Source organism: Cervus canadensis, chromosome 23 (genome assembly GCF_019320065.1).
Source record: "Cervus canadensis isolate Bull #8, Minnesota chromosome 23, ASM1932006v1, whole genome shotgun sequence".
NCBI lineage: Eukaryota > Metazoa > Chordata > Mammalia > Artiodactyla > Cervidae > Cervus > Cervus canadensis.
Window position 1 is genome coordinate 24,434,647 of NC_057408.1, and position 20,902 is coordinate 24,455,548.

The following is a 20,902-nucleotide window of genomic DNA, read 5'->3' on the forward strand; positions in this document are numbered from 1 at the left end:
AGGGTGTAGAGCTCCTGAACTTGCATAATTTCCCACAAGAAAAATTAAATCAGGATTATGTAAGTATATCACTACAAGTCCAGTTGGCCCTGAGGCAATGCCTGGGAAGAAGTAAAGATGCCTTCCATCAGCCACAAAAATCAGGCTAGCCTCAAGCTCTGCTTACCCCCAACAGTCTTACTTCAGTGATCATTTGGAGTAAGACCACAAATACATAAACTGTCCATGGTGTTGAAGAGATTTAAACATGAAAAGCAATAGACTATTTTACCAAAACCCAAGCATAGAGCAAGAAAATGAAAGGGAAGAAAATCACTATATTAAAAGCAAGAGAGGTTGGATAATACCTAATCCATCTAGACTTGGCCCTCAGTGGAGCCAAGTGATTCTTGGAAGAAAACAGAATCAACAGTGAGGCTAGAATTATTCGAATGAATAGCCTACATTCATCAACTTTTTCATATGGATGGTCATTTTTCCTTTCCCAAGACACCCCAGGAGGAATTATTAGAAGCCCTTTAGATTCCCTAGCCAAACTATAGTTCTTAGCCATGATATTTTCATGTTAGTACAAATGATATAAACCATCAGCTAGCTTCTCCTCTCTCACTACTGTCTATACAGTATACTGATACTTCCTGTCCAGCACTCAAATAATATGGGATCTTACTCATATTTGCACCTATTTTTTTCTCCCTTCCTGCCATTCCCCCACAAACTCCCCCCACACTGACTCACTAAAACACCCAAACATCAGTGACTGTGTCTGTCTCCTCTGTCCCCAGAGTATTCTTAAGTTAATAATGAAAAATTACAACAGAAATTTATATGCATAGATGTTTATTGCAATAATATGTACAATATTTAAAGATATGAAAGAAAAATGTTTACCAGTGGAATAACATCCAATAATATAATCATACCTTAGAATATTATAATCCAAAAATGGTGCTTTAGTAATGTTAAATAGCAAAATATTTAAAAATAATTTTGGATAAAAAGCAGGGTCAAATCTACATAGATATAATTGTGGTTATATTATGTAATCATGTAATTAGCATATAGATATATATTTATTACATGCATAATTCTAAGAGTGTTTGTGTGTGTCCAGAGAGAGGTTGTATAGAACAGACATTATATACCTGAGTATGGACTCCGGAGTCTGGCTGCCTGACTGTGAATCCCAGTTTTGTACTTAATAGGCAAATTACTTAAGCTCTCTTTTCCTCAGTTTCATCCTTTTTGAAATGGGGAAAATAAACACACGGTTGATATTGAGATTAGATGGTTGAATTGTACTTGCTCTTCATTTGTCAAGTTGTGTCCGACTCTTTGTGACCCCATGGACTGCAGCAGGTTTCCCTGTCTCTCACTATTTCCTGGAGTTTGCTCAAACTCATGTCCTGTGAGTCAATGATATTATCTAATCATCTCATCCTCGGTCACCCTCTTCTCCTCCTGCCTCAGTCTTTGCCAGCATCAGGGTCTTTCCTAATGAGTCAGCAGTTCGCATCAGGTGGCCAAAGTATTGCAGCTTCAGCTTCAGCATCAGTACTTCTACGCAGAATTCTACTTAGAACAATGCATAACAGAGAATAAATATGCAATTCTTAGTTCTTAGGATCATCCAAATACATACACACATTATAAGTACACAAAATGAACCTATGCATACACATAGACACTTGCAAAACTATGCAAAATCGAGCAAAGTGTTACCAGTATTTTTGACTTTTGAGATGGTGAATAACTTTTGTGATTACATGTTTTTTCTATTTTCTGAGGTTTTCTGGAATGCAAAAATATACTTTCATAATCAAAAACAATTTTGCATGGTATTTAAGAACAGATGAATTGAGTTATACACATATAGTACATATGCTTAAAATACAATATTATATTAAAAATACAATACTGCTTAAAGCAATGCTCAGCATATAGGATGCTGTATTAAGTTAATATAAACGGTAAATTGAGGAAATGGACATAGTAATTAGTAACTAGAGAATATTTAGCCCAAGGGATCTACAAGAAAGAAGTTAAAAATGGAATCGTAGAAGGCGAAATCAGTCAAAGACTTAAGTATATATTTGATAGGCAGCATCAAAGAAACTTGTACAAAGTCAGAAAATCTGTAACAAGAAAAAATAAGCTTCCTGGCCAAATTTAGATTCCAGATAAATTGGGAAAATAAGATCAGAGTAAATGGGGTTAAATTTGTTTGAAAGAGGAAAAACTTTTACATGATCCTGGAATAAGGAATATAGGGTGGGGTGTCGGTATGTAAAAATTTGTAATTTAAAAAGCCAAAAGGTAGTCCTATTTTTATTTTTTTGAGGAACGTGCATACTGTTTTCCATGGTGGCTTCACCAATTACATTCCCAGCAACAGTACTAAGCTTCCTTTTCTCCACATCATCGCCAATGCTTATTATTTCTTGTCTTTTTGAAAACAGGCATCCTGACAGCAATGAGTTGCTGTATCATTGTAGTTTTGATTTGCATTTCCTTGATAATCCAGCAATTCCACTCCTGGGTATTTATCCAGAGAAAATGAAAACAGTAATTCAAAAAGATATATATGCCCTGACATTCATAGCGGCATGGTCAAGATATGGAAGCAACATAAGTGTCGTTCAACAGATGAATGGCAAAGATGTCACACACACGCACACACACACACACACACACACACACACACACACACACACACACACACACACACACACACACACACACACACACACACACACACACACACACACACACTGGTGTATTACTCAACCATAAATGTTTATGACCACATGGATGAACCTGGAGGGTACTATGCTTAGTGAAGTAAGTCAAACAGAGAAAGACAAATGCAGTATATTTTCACTTACATGTGGAATCTAAAACATAATACAAATAAATATAATAGAAACAGGCCCAGAGAACAAACTAGTGGTTACCAGAGATGAGAGTGAGTGTAAAGGCTGACAAGATAGGCAAAGGGGATTAAGAGGTAGAAACTACTAGGTATAAATTAAGATAGAAGTATATAATAGATAGCATAAGGAATATAGCCAGTATTTCATAATAGCCTTATAAACTATAAAAAGTCACTGCTATACCCCTGAAACTAATAGTAATAGTATAAGGCAACTCTACTTCAATAAAAATAAATAACAGAAACATTGAAAATGAATAATCCATACACTCTGAGAAATCAAAAGCGAGGTGGGTGGGTGCAGGTTGCCTCTGGAGAAGGGCAAACCTGCAGAGAATGCTGATGGCTCCAGGTGGAGACTGTGGAGAGGGGGCTAAGGATGGATGAAGACCTTCAGCTCCAGTAAAGGTCAAGTGAGGACACTGGTCTAAACCAATAAACTTCAGAAGTGGTAACTCATGGATATATACATACATATGAAGAAAATACATAAAGGCAAGGCTGGACTTTCACGGGGTGGATCATTTCATTCCCATTTATATTTCCCTGACACAGTCATTCTGTAGCTAATTAAATAATAGTTTTCAGGCTCTCAAATACCTCATATGATTCAATGAAAATCTAGCAAAGTTTGAAACTTTCTCAATAATTCTATTTGTTGATATTACTAACAGTATAATATATGTTTTTATAACAAGCAAGTGTCTAGACGTATTTTACATTTAATCCCCTGTCCAAATAAGTTTCTCTAATATATGACTAGTTATGAAAGAATTTCAGGAATTAAATAAAAAATATCAGTTGGCCATCTATAAGTTTTAATATACTAATATTATAGTCTCTTATTATCATAACCAATGTTTATTAGATCTGTAAATATAGTGCTAATAAAATCCACCAGATACCATTGGCCCCTCAATGAAAATATTTGTGGGAATTCATGGGTCCATGAAATTACATCTGAAAATTTTATTAATGCTAAGTCAACATTTCAGATTTTTTAATTGATATTTTAATTTAATAAAAATACACACTAAATTTTAGATTCTATGGCAAAACTTTAGAATTTAAATTATGTGGCCAGAATTAATATTTGATTATTTGATTTAAAGGGATGAGATATTTATCTTTATATACCCAAAGGTAATAGATTTAATAAATTTAGTAAATAAAGCTAACATAATGAAATGAGGTATAATATAAGCAGAAGATTTGGTAGTATAGGTTGATTTTAATTCTTAACTATCTTAGAGGAGTTAAAAGCAATTTAGCTAATCTTCATTTCTTCTCTCCCTCCCAGAATCACATTTTGTTCTTTGTTTCTGCACTAGCAACTCTATTGCAAATAGATAAATGAGGCAAGAATATTATAGTAATTTGACTGACCTTATTTTCCATAGAGATAAAAAGTAACAAATACAATAAAATATAATTTTGTGGGAGTTCTATCAGAAATCAGCTGGCATTTATGAGCTTGGTATTATTTTCAACCAAAGGGGAAATTCAGATTTGTATGGGTCTCTGAGATTTTTCTGCTTACAGTTAAAAAATGCAAATTCTGTCAACTTCCTGCTTACACACATGCAAATCAATCTATATAACTTAAACTACTTCCTTTTTACTTAATCTCTTTTCAAAATGGGAATTTCTAAAAGCAGAAGACATGTTCTTAAGAGTTGAAATGACGTGTCATCATTAATTTTTGCTATTTGAGGTTGTCAATTGCATATGTCATAGAAATGATTAATCATCAAAATTTAATAACCAGAAGTAAACAGGGAACATCAACTGTGCTGCTAGAAAATTATCTGTGATTGAATCAATATTTTTGTCTTCACATTTGAATGTGTAAGCAAGTTTTACAGCCAGAGTTCTGTAGTGTTCTTGACAGACGTGGCAATAATAATAAGGTAATATTGTAAATTTCAAAGAGTGTGTGACTCTACTACTTAGTTTCTTAGGCATCAACTCCGAGGTGCCAACTGATGATATAAAACTCAGACACAAACTTGTGCAGTATCAATGTCAAAATTAAATCTTAAATCACGAAAAACACACCAACAATGGAAATCACTTAAAATGTAAAATTCAACAGAAATAGTATAGTTCATTGACATGATCTGCATTTTCTCCTAATCAGGACAATTTCAATAGAAACATTTTTAAAATTACAATTAAGGTTATTTAGCATGTAGCTATGGAAGGAAGAAAATACCTTATGTAAAATATTTAAATAAGGAAATGTAAGTCTGCACATAAAGGGCATTTTCAAAGTGTAACATATGGAATTTATCAGAAAAATGAAATTAGAATGTACAGACTTTCAGCTTAATTTTAAAAAGACAAAAATGTACCAAAAAGATGTTCATAAATATTATATAATAGATTGCAATTTAACAATATACATTCTAGATGCCTTAAAGGATGATAGACAATATTTAGGTGCTAATGGTTTATATTAGAATTGAAGAACAACACAGAATCTAATTGTTCCATATCCTGCATAATTTTTAGTTAGCTTAATCTGGTTATTGTGAAGAGTTAGACACTTACCCTTGAATTCAAGGCCATGTCTCTTGTCTTTAGAAGTCGCTATGGGTAAAAAAATGGGGAGATATTCCCTTAGATCAAATGCCGTGCTTTCACATTCTGAAGCATATTTCTATGCAAAAATGTATCAGTGAACTAAGATATTATAAAAATGAGGATAATATATAGAGCAGTATTTAGTATTTTGAGGACCTAAGTAAATGGGAATACCATAGAAGATGAAAAATATAGTGATAAATTATATTAATCCATCTATAGAGATAAGTTACATACTAACTATGTATATAAAGATCTTTTGTTTAAATCCATATCTTTTACCTGCCTCCAATCCTTTAATTCTTTTCACCAAGTTATGCTTTTATATATTAAAAGAATGTCCTGGCTATTGTAAACAGTACTGCAATGAACATTGGGGTACACGTGTCTTTTTGAGTTATGGTTTTCTCAGGGTACATGTTCATTAGTGGGATTGCTGGATCATCTGGTAGTTTTAGTTTCTTAAGGAGTCTCCATGCTGTTCTCATAGTGGCTGATTCAATTTACATTCCCACCAACAGTGCAAGAGTGTTCCCTCTTCTCCACACCCTTTCCAGTACTTATTGTTTATAAATTTCTTGATTATGGACATTCTGACTGTTGTGAGGTAATATCTCATTGTAGTTTTGATTTACATTTCTCTAATAATTAGTGATTTTGAGCATCTTTTCATGTGTTTGCTGGTCATCTGTATATCTTTGGAGATATGTCTATTTGGGTCTTTTGCCCAATTCTTGATTGGACTGTTTTTTAATACTGAGTTCCATGGGGCTGCTTGTATATTTTGAAAATTAATCTTTTGTCAGTTGCTAAGTTTTCAAAAATGCTTTGGATCTAACAGAAACAGAAGATATTAAAAAAAAAAAAAACAGGCAGCAAGAAAACACAGAAGAACCACGCAAAAAGATCTTCATGACCCAGATAACCATGATGGTGTGATCACTCACCTACAGCCAGACATCTTGGAATGCAAAGTCAAGTAGGCCTTAGGAAGCATCATTATGAACAAAGCTAGCAGAGGTGATGGAATTCCAGTTGAGCTATTTCAAATCCTGAAAGATGGCGCTGTGAAAGTGCTGCACTCAATATGCCAGCAAATTTGGAAAACTCAGCAGTGGCCACAGGACTGGAAGAGGTCAGTTTTCATTCCAATCCCAAACAAAGGCAATGCCAAAGAATGTTCAAAGTACCACACAATTGCACTCATCTAACATGCTAGCAAAGTAACGCTCAAAATTCTCCATGCCAGGCTTCAGCAATACGTGAACTGTGAACTTCCAGATATTCAAGCTGGATTTAGAAAACACAGAGGAACCAGAGATCAAATTGTCAACATCTTCTGGATCATCGAAAAAGCAATAAAGTTCCAGAAAAATATCTACTTCCGCTTTATTGACTATGCCAAAGCCTTTGACTGTGTGGGTCACAACTGTGGAAAATTCTGAAAGAGATGGGAATACCAGACCACCTTACCTGCCTCTTGAGAAATCTGTATGCAAGTCAAGAAGCACCAGTTAGAACTGGACATGGAACAACATATGGTTCCAAATAGGGAAAGTGGTATGTCAAGGCTATATATTGTCATCCTGCTTATTTAACTTATATGCAGAGTGTATCATGTGAAATGCCAAGCTGGATGACGCACAAGCTGAAATCAAGATTGCCAGGATAAATATCAATAACCTCAGATACAGAGATACCACCCTTATGGCAGAAAGTGAAGAACTAAAGAACCTCTTGATGAAAGTGAAAGAGGAGAGTGAAAAAGTTGGCTTAAAACTCAACATTCAGAAAACTAAGACCATGGCATCCGGTCCCATCATTTCATGGCAAATAGATAGGGAAACAATGGAAACAGTGAGAGACTTTAGATTTTTGGCTCCAAAATCACTGCATATGGTGACTGCAGCCATGAAATTAAAAGATGCTTGCTCCTTGGAAGAAAAGCTATGAGCAACCTAGACAGCATAGTAAAAAGCAGAGATATTACTTTGCCAGCAAAGGTCCATCTAGTCATAGTAATGCTTTTTCCAGTAGTCATGTATGGATGTGAGAGTTAGTCTATAGAGAAAGCTGAGCGCTAAAGAATTGATGCTTTTGAACTGCGGTGTTGGAGAAGACTCTCTAGAGTCCCTTGGACTGCAAGAAGATCCAACCAGTCTACCCTAAAGGAAATCAGTCCTGAGTATTCTTTGGAGGGACTGATGCTGAGGCTGAAACTCCAATACTTTGGCCACCTGATGTGAAGAACTGACTCCTTGGAAAAGACCCTGATGTTGGGAAAGATTGAAGACAGGAGGAGAAGGGAACGACAGAGGATTAAATGGTCGGATGGCATCACAGACTGGATGGACATGAGTTTGAGCAAGCTCCAGGAGCTGGTGATGGACAGGGAAGCCTGGTGTGCTGCAGTCCATGGGGTCACAAAGAGTCACATGACTGAGCAACTGAACGGAAGTTGGCAAATATTTTCTCCCATTCCGAGGGTTGTCTTTTCATCTTGCTTATGGTTTCCTTGACTGTGCAAAACTCTTAAGTTTAATTAGGTACTGTTTATTTTTTCATTATTCTTGGGGGGGGGGGGTGGGTCAGAAAGGATTTTGCTGTGATTTATGTCAAAGAGTGTTCTCCCTGTGTTTTCCTTTAAGAGTTTTATAATGTGTGACCTTACATTCGGGTCATACAGAGTGAAGTAAATCAGAAAGAAAAAACAAATATATTAAAAGAATAGAAGTAATGACCACATGTGTATGTATATTTCTGTATGTCTGAAAACAGAACATTAAAAAGTGTTTCTGGTAGCTGCTTTAAGAATGCTCTTAAAAGCATAGCTTCACTGAAGTGTGAATGTGAGTTTCTTAGCTATACTATAAAATACAACACAATATTTAATGTACAATGTAGTTATTCATTCATGAGGTTGATGAAATTTAGCTCTAATTTCCTTTTCTCACTGTACCATGAAGAAATAAACAGTCACAAGATGATTTCATATTTTATAACTTCTCATTCATGGAAATAAGAAAAAATTTAGAAATATACAGACTATATAGAAAAGAGCAGATTAGTTCATTCACATTGAAGTTTGTCATCTCTAAATCAAAATAAGAGAATGATGAAGAAAATCTATTAAGAAACAATACAAATCAATATTAAATGCAAACAAGTAAGTGAGATGATTACCGGCTCATGTTCTTGTAAATAATGCAAGCATTTGTGTGCAAACACACACGGCCAAGAAAGATCAGAATCTTTGTTTGCTGTCTTGGAATTCCATCTTTTAAAATGTCAAAGCTTTCCTATCACAATATTCACTTTACCTTCAAAACTTAAATATAAGGCTTTACTCACATCAGCATTTGGATTCTGAACTCAGAAATAAAAGAACAGTGCTTCTGCTTCTATAGGTCTTATATACTATTACATTTTCAACCTGAATAGTGTAGGTTTCGAATATCTGTTAACTTATAAGTCTAGAAAAATTGGTAAATTGACACTGAGGTAACATTTCCTTATTTCTGCTCTCTGAAATGTCTTACTCAGTTTCGCCACCAAAAAGTTACCTTTTGCAAATGTGAAATACACAATATGACTTCTTTTATGAAATTTCAGCACAGAATTATCCAATCCAGCTGTCATGATAGTGTTTTTAAATAAAGGGAATGCAGTTAAGTATATAACATTTCTTTAATGGTAAATTGGTATTTTTATATTAAAATATTTCTTACACATGTGGAATGTTCCAGACATTGTTCTAAGTGTTTAGTATAAAGGAATGAGCAAGACAAACTATATTCTTGAAATAATGGAATTACCTTTCTTTCTTTTTTCCTTCTATCTGTCTGTCCATCCACCGATCCATTTATTTATCTATGACATATATGTGTGGATAACTGTTTATCAAAATAGCAAAAACATTACAGTCACAGAGGAAAAAAAAAGAGTCGGTGTTTAGTTATGTTCACTGTATTAGTTCATTTTTAAAGTAATATAAATTGTCAGAAGACATAATGCTCACCACCTGGCCTTGTTTTTAAATTTGTGATTTTTAAAATAGCTAAAAGAAATGTTCGTTGGAAAATGTTGTAGACATCCTTATAACATATTTGATTTTAATTGAAATACTGTCCAGGGGTGTTTATCTATGAACAAGTTGAACACATTCCATTTGCTTGCTATGCAGTTTTCCACAAGGTCAGAACATGGCTTATGATCTATGAAGCCAACATCCATTACCTTAATTATCATAGCTCTAAATGATTATCAATATCTGATAATGATTGAAGGCACTTCCTTTTTTGTTTTTTGCTTTCAGAAATAGCATACCTATTTTTGAAACTACTTGCTTTACTCTCTTCTATGTGAATATCAATACAATTTGATAAATTCCATGCAGATTTCTGTTGATATTCTGATTGGAAATGCATGAACTTAAAGATAAGTCTGGAGAGAAATGATATCCTTATTATAACATGTTATCCATTGTTTTGGTTTGTTCAGAGCCATATTTTAAATATTTTGTTCATAGACTTTGAATTGTTATTGGAATTTTTTCTTATATCTTTAGTTAATTGAACTTTTATCAAGAAAATTTAACTTTTCGTATTATGGGTCTGAACCTTGTCTTGGATATATATTTTGTCTGTATATAATAGCACGATTGCCTCTCTCTGCTTGCTTATTCATCTACTGTGGTACAACTTTGAATAGCAGATTTACTGGTTATTTTTGCTATTTTGGTTTGTTTCTGAACTCATGAGTTTAAATGATTCCCTGTAAATAATAATATTTGATATCTTTAAAGTAGAAATTCTAAGTAGAAAATGGAACTTCTCAGATATTCTTAGTTTTAACCATGAATATGGGTTAACATTTTAAAATTGTTTTATTATTTTTTATAATAATCATCCCATTTTCTGAGTTGAATTGGTAGAATATATTAATACATTTTTGATAGAGAACCTTTCTTGAATTCTGAGGATAAACACCATATGGTCATGATGAATATTTTATAACACTTCTAGGTTCCATGTGCCAAAATTATCACTTAGAATTTTTTCGCCCATAATCATACATAAATCTGTAATACTCTTATACTATTTTTATCGAGTTTAAGTTTTAATAATTTCCTGTCTCATAACATATGTCAGGAAATGTGCTTTTGAATTTCTCTAAAATGTTCTTTATCTGTTTCTTAAAGTTGATAAAACTCACCTATAAAAATAGGTGTTTCCTCCTTTTTTCTTGATCAGTTTTGTACAGGCTTTTGATAATGATGAGAAATTTGGGAGATTCTTCAGGTGTCGTGAATGTCTTTTCTCCCTTCTTCCCCACTTTATAAGTGATTCTTGCCACTCTGAGTCATTCATCATGGCCCACATTTGGATCCAGAGACAGGCAAACTCTTGCCTGCAGCTACACTGCTGCTTTACGTTTCTCTGTTGTTTCTGGCTAATGGAGAGTTTTATCTGTACCACTAAACATGCTTAGGTTTCTTAATGACTTTATAAAAACAGGTCTTATTTCTTACTGCTGTGTTTAGAGGAAGCACGATCAATTGTATCATCTCACCATAGCATTTTGAAAAGGACTGCTTACATAGTCTCATGTCAGCATTTTACATATGAATGTGTAAATGATTGGTACTATTAGATTTCAGTATGATAGCTAAAACACCATTATATCATATATGGTTTCTATTTTTACTCACCCAGAATCTTAAAAGGATCCAATATGTAATTATACCACCAAACACTTCCATTTCCCCAGATTAATGAAGATCCATTGGCAGCAATTTGGAAAATGTAACTTACTGTGCTGAAATAATAACTCATATAGTGACCCATAAAAGTTAATACAATTTTAGAAGGGTCTAATATAGTCTCAAAGAAGAGCTGGGAGAAAGTGGGTCACTCTGTCAGCAAACCCAACAAATACATCCCAAAGAATAGCGGTAATAAAAATGATTCAGAAACAGGGACCACAGTAACAAAATAATTCAGTTTTGCAAATTGCTTCATGCATATAAAAGCAAACATCTGTGTCTATGAGTAGTCTTTCATTTTACTTATTTTAAAAATATATATAAAAGTTCTTTAAAATTATTTATGATTAAGTGGGCAGTATTAGAACATTTCACTTGAAAACTAAAAATGCTTTCAAATGTGTTTTCTCACTTGACTGTTTTACAATTCTGTGAGACAGAGTATAGATACGTTTCTAAACCATGCACGCACACTGAGCTAAAGTGTGTTAAATAGATTTTCTATGTTTCATGAGTCTTCTCATTCAAAACAGTTACTGTTTACTGTAATGCATACATACACACAAAGATTTTCATTTCTTTTTTGACAATAATGGGCAGATGTGAACACTGTAGTTAAAATTTTTCACATATCTTTGTTAATGTTAGCTAAAAGACTCTCCTTTCATAAATTTGTCTTTTTAAGTATATATTTTGACTCACATTCAAAATTCTTTAATGCAAATATGAATCATTAACTACGCACAGTGATAAATAGATCTAACATATAGCTCAAAGAATGCCAATAATGTTAAAGCATCCAAAATGGAATGTCACTTTGTAACACAGTAAGATGTAAGAATAATTTCATTTTTAATTATGACTTTGAGTAGTTGAATTTCAGAAGAAATACAAAAGGAAAAAAATGTGTGTATCATTGTTGTCAGAATTCTTTTGTGAAATGAGAGGCCACTTGCCATAAGATTATAAGTAAAACATTTCAATAGAAGGCTTAAATTATATAAATTTTAATAATTCTATAAAATTTAATAAACTATATAAATTTAAAATAATAAGAATTGTCTGAAAATATAATATAATTCCTTGTGAAATAGTGAGTCCCTGATTCTGGAATGATTCAAGTATAGGTGATGTTATCAAAGGGGTTATTAAATCAGTATGGTGGTTGGATAGGTAATCTTTGCGATTTCTTCCAGTTCCAATTCTTAAAGATTCTTTGAAAATTTTAATTATTAAACCTCCAGATGTTGACTTTGGAAGCTCCTTCTTTCTGAAGTTAAATATTATATATTTTTCTTTGATTCAGTGAATATTTCTGTAACACGTGTTATGTAACACATACCATGTAATATCACTGGGCACAAAGTGGTAATTAAAACAAAGACATGATCCCTGTCTTCATGATGTTTACATATGGAAAATATAGATATTAAAAGCATACACCTATATATAAGTGGGAAATCGCATTATGATATGTGGCTTGAACCAGAAGATTAGGAAGCTGTGAGATTAAGGGTAAAGTTTGATGGGATCAGGAAATGCCTCACCAAGAAAGTGACACTTAAGCTGTCACCTGAAACTACAGAAAGAAGTCAGGGAAAGAATGATGAGCATGTCACAGTCATAAAAAAAAAAAATCAGGCTGCTAAAAGTATAGCTGTGGGTAAAATTTTGGAGATGCAGAAATTAAAAAAAAAATCGGTATTGCTGAAACATAAAGAAGAAACAGAGATGTACATAGAAAACCATTTAGAAAGCTTACATCATTCCAAGTATTGGAAGGAGTTCAAATATTTACTCATAAGTTTAATGAGAAGCTACTGAAAAATTTCACTCAGAGAGGGACATACTATGTTATATTTCTAGAATTCTACTCTCTAAAATATGTGCTGAAGCTGGAGCTATGAGTTGAAAGTTAGTGTAGGAATCCAGGGAAGAGTTTATGATAATTTAGACCTGAGTGGTAGCAGAAAGATGGGGAGAAAATTTGAACATAAAAGATTTAATTGAATTTTCCGATTTATTGGGAATGGCTGAAGTATATGTGAAGAACTAATAGTTTCTGAGCAAGATGAAATAGCTGGTATCAAACTTACCCAACTGCTGTAAATAGTTATAAAAATGGGACAGAATGTATAAAATATATATAAAAACACATTTGAAAGCAATGGGTTATGCTGTGAATTTTAGAAGGGAAGTATCTGAAGTGGGACCTACACTAAACCTGCACGTCTCATGAGGAACATTTTTCAAAATGCTGCACGGAGAATAGAGTCCTACAGAGAACACTGGTCTCGGTGAGTGCAGGAGACACAGATCAGAGTCCGGGGCTGTGGGAGTGGTGGGGTTTAGGTGGCAAAGTATCATGAGCAAAGGAGACAGACACACTCCAAATGTCTACATGGACTGTGTCCTAAGTCCTCTAACAGGTCCTGTGTTGACCATGTGCAAGACTCGACTCTGGAAGGTCCTGCAGAGAACAGATACCGAGGAGCTGAGAGCTTTAGTGATCTCACTGTTCTGGGGATAAGCTGAGGTTTCTTCCTGGTTGTACTGGAGAAACCCTGATATACACATTAAGACTTGCACTTGAGACACCAGAAACACTATTCCTACAAGCAAAATCATGCTCTGGTTGTAAGTTGTTGTTCAGTCACTAAGTTGTGTCCAACTCTTTGTGACCCCATGGACTGCAACATGCCAGGCTTCCCTGTCCTTCTCTATCTCCTGGAGTTTGTTCTAACTCATGTCCACTGGGTCATCCAAGCACCTCATCCTCTGGGGATCAATTAAAGTACATCAGTGCTAAAATGGATTAACACCAGGCTCCAACCATGTCTTAGTCTGTTGAGGCTGCCATAACAAGATACCACAGGGTAGATTACAAACACACTTACTGAGATACCTTATAATGTATGAATATTATACAATTTGAGGGGCATGGAGTAAAATAATGAAACGGACATACACTTGAATTTGAGTAGCTCAAAATTTAAATAATTCTGCATTTAAATAAGTATTTGTAAGGAATGCACTGTAAAATGTCATTGACATACATAACTTCCTTTTCCACACAATGTATTTCCGTTTTTCAGAGGACAGACATTCCAGAAATTCACCAGTCACAACAAACAACTAGAACAGTGTTATGACTGATATTTTCAATAGAATATATGTAATCTCTACAGAGTTTATTTATATGCTCCCATTTTGGAGGAAGAGCACTGCAGACAAACTTTAACAAAACAATGCCATATGTTTTTTTTAATAAGCGGTAGAAAGGGACCATTTTAAGTTGCCCCAGTGGAAGCCAAAATTAATAATAATTAAGGAACATAAACTTTAAAAAGGTAATCCCAGACAATAAACTTCCCAAACAGGAAGGATCAGGTTGTTAGACTGTGGACTAGACTAGACTGTTGTTAGACTCCATCTCTCACTTCTTCAGTTCTTAAATAAGACAAAGGTCAGTTAAATCACAATAGCTGAACAGGGAAAATATATTTTCACCTTATGTCTTGATGATATCCATTTAGTATTACTGAAAATACATTGTCAACAGAAAATAAGGGGAAAACCTATAATAACATAATCTCCAAAAATAGATCTAATTGTGTTCAGTGATGACTGACCCAGAGACTTCTGCTCCACCATAGCTAAAACACAGAAAGGAACAGTAAACAATATGTTTCATATATGCATCCACTGAACAGAAATATTTTTAAGTTCTAAAGATTATTAACATTAATTGATATAAAGACATTGCTTCGCTGTCTCAATACAGAGCCGACAGTAAGTGGTAGCTGTTACTTCCTCAGTTATAATTTCAGTTAATTACATATGTTTGAGATTTTAAAATGTGTGTGCATTTTCCTATTATAGATGCCTAGAAGTACTATAATACTTCAGAAAACCATTTAGTTAATTTAGTTTATCTAGAATAGAAACTGGCTGTGCTTTCTCTTATATGGAATATGAGAATTAGTACAAAATAAATTTTGTTTTTCCTCAAATGTTTATTGCTATTTCTAGAAGGAAAGGATTTAAATACTCTGCCTCACAGCTTACTTCTGCACTTCAAGTGGTGGTCATTAACCCTATTTGTCTATCAGGCAACAGTCATGAGGTAGTATAAATTGAGATGTATTGCTCTAAGTATAAAGTAAGTATCAAAAAATTACAGCAGTCTTTTGTTATTAAGGTACAATTGACATATTTCAGGTGTACAACCTCATGATTCAATATCTGTATATATTATAAAGTAATTGCCACAATAAATCTAGTTAGCATGTACAACTACACAAGTTAGAATTTGTTTCTTTCAATGAGAACTTTTAAGACCTATTTTCTTAGCAACTTTATGTGTGCAGTAAGTGTGCAGAATTATTAACCCTAGTCACCATGCTGCACACTGCACGCCCATGATTATTTATTATATAATTGAAAGTTTGTACCTTTTGACCCCCTTCCCCATTTGACCCCTTTCCTCACCCTTAGAATCTGTCAACCACCAGTCTGTTCTCTGTATCTGTGAGCTTCATTCGTTTGTTTAGGTTCCCATCTAAGTGAGACCATATGGTTTCTGTCTTTTCTGACTTCTGTCACTTAGCATAGGGCCCTCAAGTTTCATTCATATTTTCCCAAATGGCAAGATTTTATTTTTTATGAATACATAATAGTTCACTGTAATTTGTATACACAGTATTTTCTTTATTACCTTATCCAGTGACGGACACTTAGGCTGCACCCATATCTTGGCTGTTCTTCCTGCGTGACTCAGACAGTAAAGAATCTGTCTGCAGTGCAGGAGATCTAAGTTCGATCCCTGGGTCGGGAAGATCCCCTGGAGGAAGGAATGGCTACCCACTCCAGTATTCCTGCCTGGAGAATTTCATGAACAGAGGAGCCTGGCAGGCTACAGTCCATGGGGTCACAAAGAGTCGGACACAACCAAGCAACTGACATTTTCTTTCACTTTCCTATCTTGGCTACTGAAAATCATGCTGCAGTAAACATAAGGGTGAAGAAATTCTCTTGTTAATGTTTTCATTTTCTTCAGATAAATAACTGGAAGTAAAATTGCTGGATCACATGGCAGTTCTATGTTTAATTTTTTGAGGAATGCCATTATTGCTTTCCATAGTTTCTGTGCTGATCACATTCCTACCAGCAGAGCCCAGAGCTCCCTCTCCTCCACATGCTTGCTGGCATTTGGTGTTTCCTGTCTTTTTGATGGTACCACTCTAACAGATGTCAGGAGATAACTCACTGAGGTTCTATTTGCATTTCCCTGATGATTAGTGATGTTGAATAGTTTTTCATGCACCTGTTGGCCATCTGTATGTCTTCTTTGGAAAAATGTCTATTCAGATCCTCTGCCCATATTTTAATTGGATTGTTTGGTGTTTTGCTATTGAGTTTTACGAGTCCCTTCTATGCTTTGGTTATTACCCCATAACAGAATGATGATTTGCAGATATTTTCTCCTGTTCCCAAACTGCCTATTTATTTTGTTGATGGTTTCCTTTGCTATGCGGAAGCTTTCCAGTTTGATGTAGTCTCACTTGTTTATTTTTGCTTTTGTTTTTGGTGTTAGAATCATTGCCAAGACCAGTGTCAAGGAGGTTACTGCCTATGTTTTCTTCTAAGAGTTTTATCATCTCAGATACTTACTTCAAGTCTTCCATCCACTTTAAGGTATTTTGTGTGTATGGTGTAAGATAGAGGTCCAATTTCACTCTTTTGCATTTGAATTCCCGGTTTTCCCAGTACCATGTATGGAAGAGACTGTTCCTTCCTGAACATATATTCTTGGCTTCTTTGTTGTAAATTAATTGACCATATATGTGTAGGTTTATCTGTGAGCTCAGCATTCAGTTCCATTGATCTGTGTCTGTTTTTATGTCAAAATCATAAATTTTTTTGCTTACTATCACTTTAATATAATTTGAAATCAGGAAGTATGATGCCTCCAGCTTTGTTCTTCTTTCTCAAGATGATTTTGGCTATTCAAGGTCTTTATGGTTCCATACTAATTTTAGTTTTTTGGTGTGTATTTCTGTGGAAAATGTCAGTGGAATTTTGATCGAGGTTATATTGAATCTGTAGATTGCTTTGAGTAGGATGGCTGTTTTAACTGTTAATTCTTCTAATCCATGATTATGGACTATCTTTCCATTTATCTTTTTTATATTTATTGTACGTTGATAGTTGGCAATATGTTGAATATGTTAGGTTGAGTAAAATGTAATTTCAGAAATTCCTTCCTTTTTAAAATGCAGCTCGTATCTGGCTCACATTGTATTTCTGTTGCACGGTGACATTTGAAACTTTAATTTTTAATACTGAAAATAAGGAGAAGCAAGGATAGGTATTTTTCTGGTCAGCTCCTTTTCAGGAAACTCTTAATATTCTTTAGTAATGCTAATCTGCTGATCTAATCCATTATGGAAGCCACGTAAAGTCTTAGAAATAAGAGCTGATGATGTACATTAAACAATTTTCTGTATTTGTTTTTAAGGTCATTTATAACACTGTTTTATTATCCATTATTTGGTATTGACAATGCACTGCATTAAATCCCAAGTAACATTTAATTTACCTATAGCAACCACAGTGCAATTCTAGACCATAAACCATAGGAAAAAAATAGCAGTTGACTGTCATTGCATAACACACATTTATGGCTATAAAAGACTTTTACTCCAAGTACCAATGGGATTATTATACCATAGTCTAGCTGTGGCAGTATAAAGCATACCACAAGGAGAGCCAAGGAGAAAACCTTGAACACAGAGGGTCTAAAGTCAAGTATTTATGCCATATATCCTAAAGTCGTTCAGAGTCTTTTTCTTTCTTGCCAAGAGTTCCTGTCAAAATAGGAGGAGAGGATTATTCTGGCAGAAAAGAGATAGAAAGCACGGGTGGGAGTTGGAAGCCATTCACTGGGTGATAGAAGGGCTGCCAAACTAAATGATGCATGCTCCTCTGATACAAAGGGTGAGGAAAAAATTAAAAGTAGCACAGAAAGCAGACAGGCTAAGCAGGGCTGCGTGAGAGCCAGAACGACAGAAGAGGAAACCAAAGACCAGATGATGCTTGGGTGGGCAGCTGGGTCCTGCCATTTCTTCTCTCTATATGGAAGAATGGAAACCCTGTCTTCTCTCTATACCAAAAATTACCCTTTGCCAGTGCTGCTCAAATGCTTTAAAATTTTGCAATGTTTAATAGGTATTTTAATAGGAAGGTGTCAGAGTATTTCAAATATGACAAAGACAGTGCTGCCAAATTGCTATAGATCTCCTTGCTTAAAAACCAACAGCTGGAACAAATTTTATTCTTCCCCTCAGTTTCTCTGACTCACTGTTTAAATTGTCAAGGTAACTGTCATTTTGTGATAAGCTGAACTAGTGATGTTTTCTCTATCGTTAGGATCACATGTTATGAAGGCTATGGAACTTTTAGAAAATGAATTGATAATAATGTAGGTACTTTGACCTGAATAAATATCTCCTCATATAAGAAGAGTTAAGTCAACAAAACACTTAATAGGAAAAAAAAAAAAGAAAAAAAGTGAGAACATTTCATCCAAGGAAAAAATATCAAGATAAGGAAAGGATATAATATTGTGAGAAGTTAGAATAAAATAAAATAAATACCCAAAGGAAAGTTAAATTTTGAAATTCTATGTGTGTGTGTGTTTAATTCTGTTAGGCATCTCCTACAAGACGTGATGTGAGATGGCCTTTATGATAGAGACATGGGACATTATTAGGGAAGCTATTGTAGTTAATGACCAAAAGGGGGGCGAACCAAAAAAAACTGTCTAACATAAGAGAAAGACAAAAGAAAACCCATAAAACAGATTTTAAAATTGTCTTGAGTGCAGAGTACTAGCAGCTATGAAAACTGAACCAAGTTGAAAAGCTGTCTCAGTATTCAGAGGAAACAAGTATCTAAGAGTTAAAAGTGCATGGAGATAATGTAATTGATACAGTGAAAAAACATGGCAAAGCAGACATCTACTGACATTTCTGAAGGAATAATGAATGGTCTTGAAGTGGAAAGAAAACATAGAAAAATAAAAATACACAAGAAATAATATCACATCTCTCTCTCTCAACTGAAATTTAAGGACTTGCACATGCAGATTAAATGTACTCTTCACAATTACATCTAACTTAAATCAACTATACTTCAATTAAAAAAAGCTACATCTAACTTATTAGCTACAAATTTACCTTGGAATAGTTTCTTTTCATAGAGTCAAAGAATAAGACTAATGTTAGTACTTATGTAGCAAAAAAAAAAAAAAAGAGAGACAAACATTAAATTAATGACAGATATCTCTTGTATAACAACAGCATAGCAGAACGGTGTTTATTGATGGCACTATTTTGTGAACCTAGAGTTATATTCAACCCCAAGTTGTTTTTCACATATAAAAACAATTGGAGGTGCTTATCCTTCTTGGACAAATTTATGAGACATGTCTCCCAGAAAACTGAGTGAGGAGCCAAAATAAAGAGATCAGTAAGAGCCAGATCAAATGTCAGTTAAACTTTACTACTAATTAAGAGTGCAAATAAAAATACTTAAATATGCTTTCATTTAAAAAATGCAAATACCAAAACATCTTAAAAGTATGGTCAACACAGAAAATATGGATCTGAGTCTGATCCCTGGTAAATAAATTAGCAAATATGAATTGGGAAGTGTCACAGTTAGTCTAAGTTTAAATTTATATGAAATTATGACTTTATTTTGCTGTATGGAAAAGATAAAGGAATTGTCTCTCACACAGAGACCTCAATCACCTGAAAAGTGACATAAATTTAGGGGCTTAGAAATACCAAAAGTGTGGAGTTGGTTGACTACAAATATCAAAAATGGTGAGTCATTGATTTAAATCTAAAGTGTAACAATTACACGGGCTTCCCTGGTGACTCAGTGGTAAAGAATCTTCCAGCCAAGCAGGAGACACAGGTTTGATCCCTTGGTCAGGAAGATATCCTGGAGGAGGAAATGGCAACCCACTCCATTATTCATACCTGAGAAATCCCATGGACAAAGAAGTCTGGCAGGCTACAGTCCATGGGGTCGAAAATTGGACAAGACTTTGTGAGCAAACAACAAGAGTTATAAACTGAAAATCAGGGTAAATGTATTTAATAAAACTATAAATATATATATATATATCTAGTTTATGTATTTTTACTCAATTTCTAGAAGGGCAGGAGGAACAAAGTCAAATATTACAACAGATAATTCTTCATGGGGGGGATATTTAAAAAACGTAATTTTATCCTTCACTTTAATTACAGAGATATAATCAAGGGGGTCAAGATTTTAAAAATAACTTAAATGACTTTTGTAGAAGTGAAAGCAAGAAATATAACTCCCAGGCCCAGTGCAGAGGAAAAAACATAAAAGCAATACTGCGCGGCATGATCCCTATAGGAAAACACAGAATGCGTAGACAACATCAGGCATGCCAAAGTAATAAAGAAAAGAATGCATACTAATTTGTGAGTTATGACATTTTTGTTAATATTTCAAAACCTGTAGTAAAGGATGAAACATAGACTTCAAGTAACATTATTTATATTCCGTATAAAAGA

The 20,902-nt window shown here is 34.2% G+C and overlaps 1 protein-coding gene across 1 annotated transcript in view; it reads right to left on the minus strand.

Moving 5' to 3' along the window:
- Positions 1 to 1,517: 1,517 nt before the first annotated feature.
- The window catches only part of CCDC102B (coiled-coil domain containing 102B), a 268,433-nt gene continuing 249,048 nt past the window's right edge, over positions 1,518 to 20,902 (minus strand). The window contains exons 10-11 of the mRNA XM_043444143.1: positions 5,486 to 5,524; positions 1,518 to 1,572 (exon numbers count right to left, since the gene is read on the minus strand). Of these exons, the coding sequence (XP_043300078.1) occupies positions 5,515 to 5,524 (10 nt within the window). The 3' untranslated portion in view covers positions 1,518 to 1,572; positions 5,486 to 5,514. The remainder of the gene's footprint in view (positions 1,573 to 5,485; positions 5,525 to 20,902) is intronic.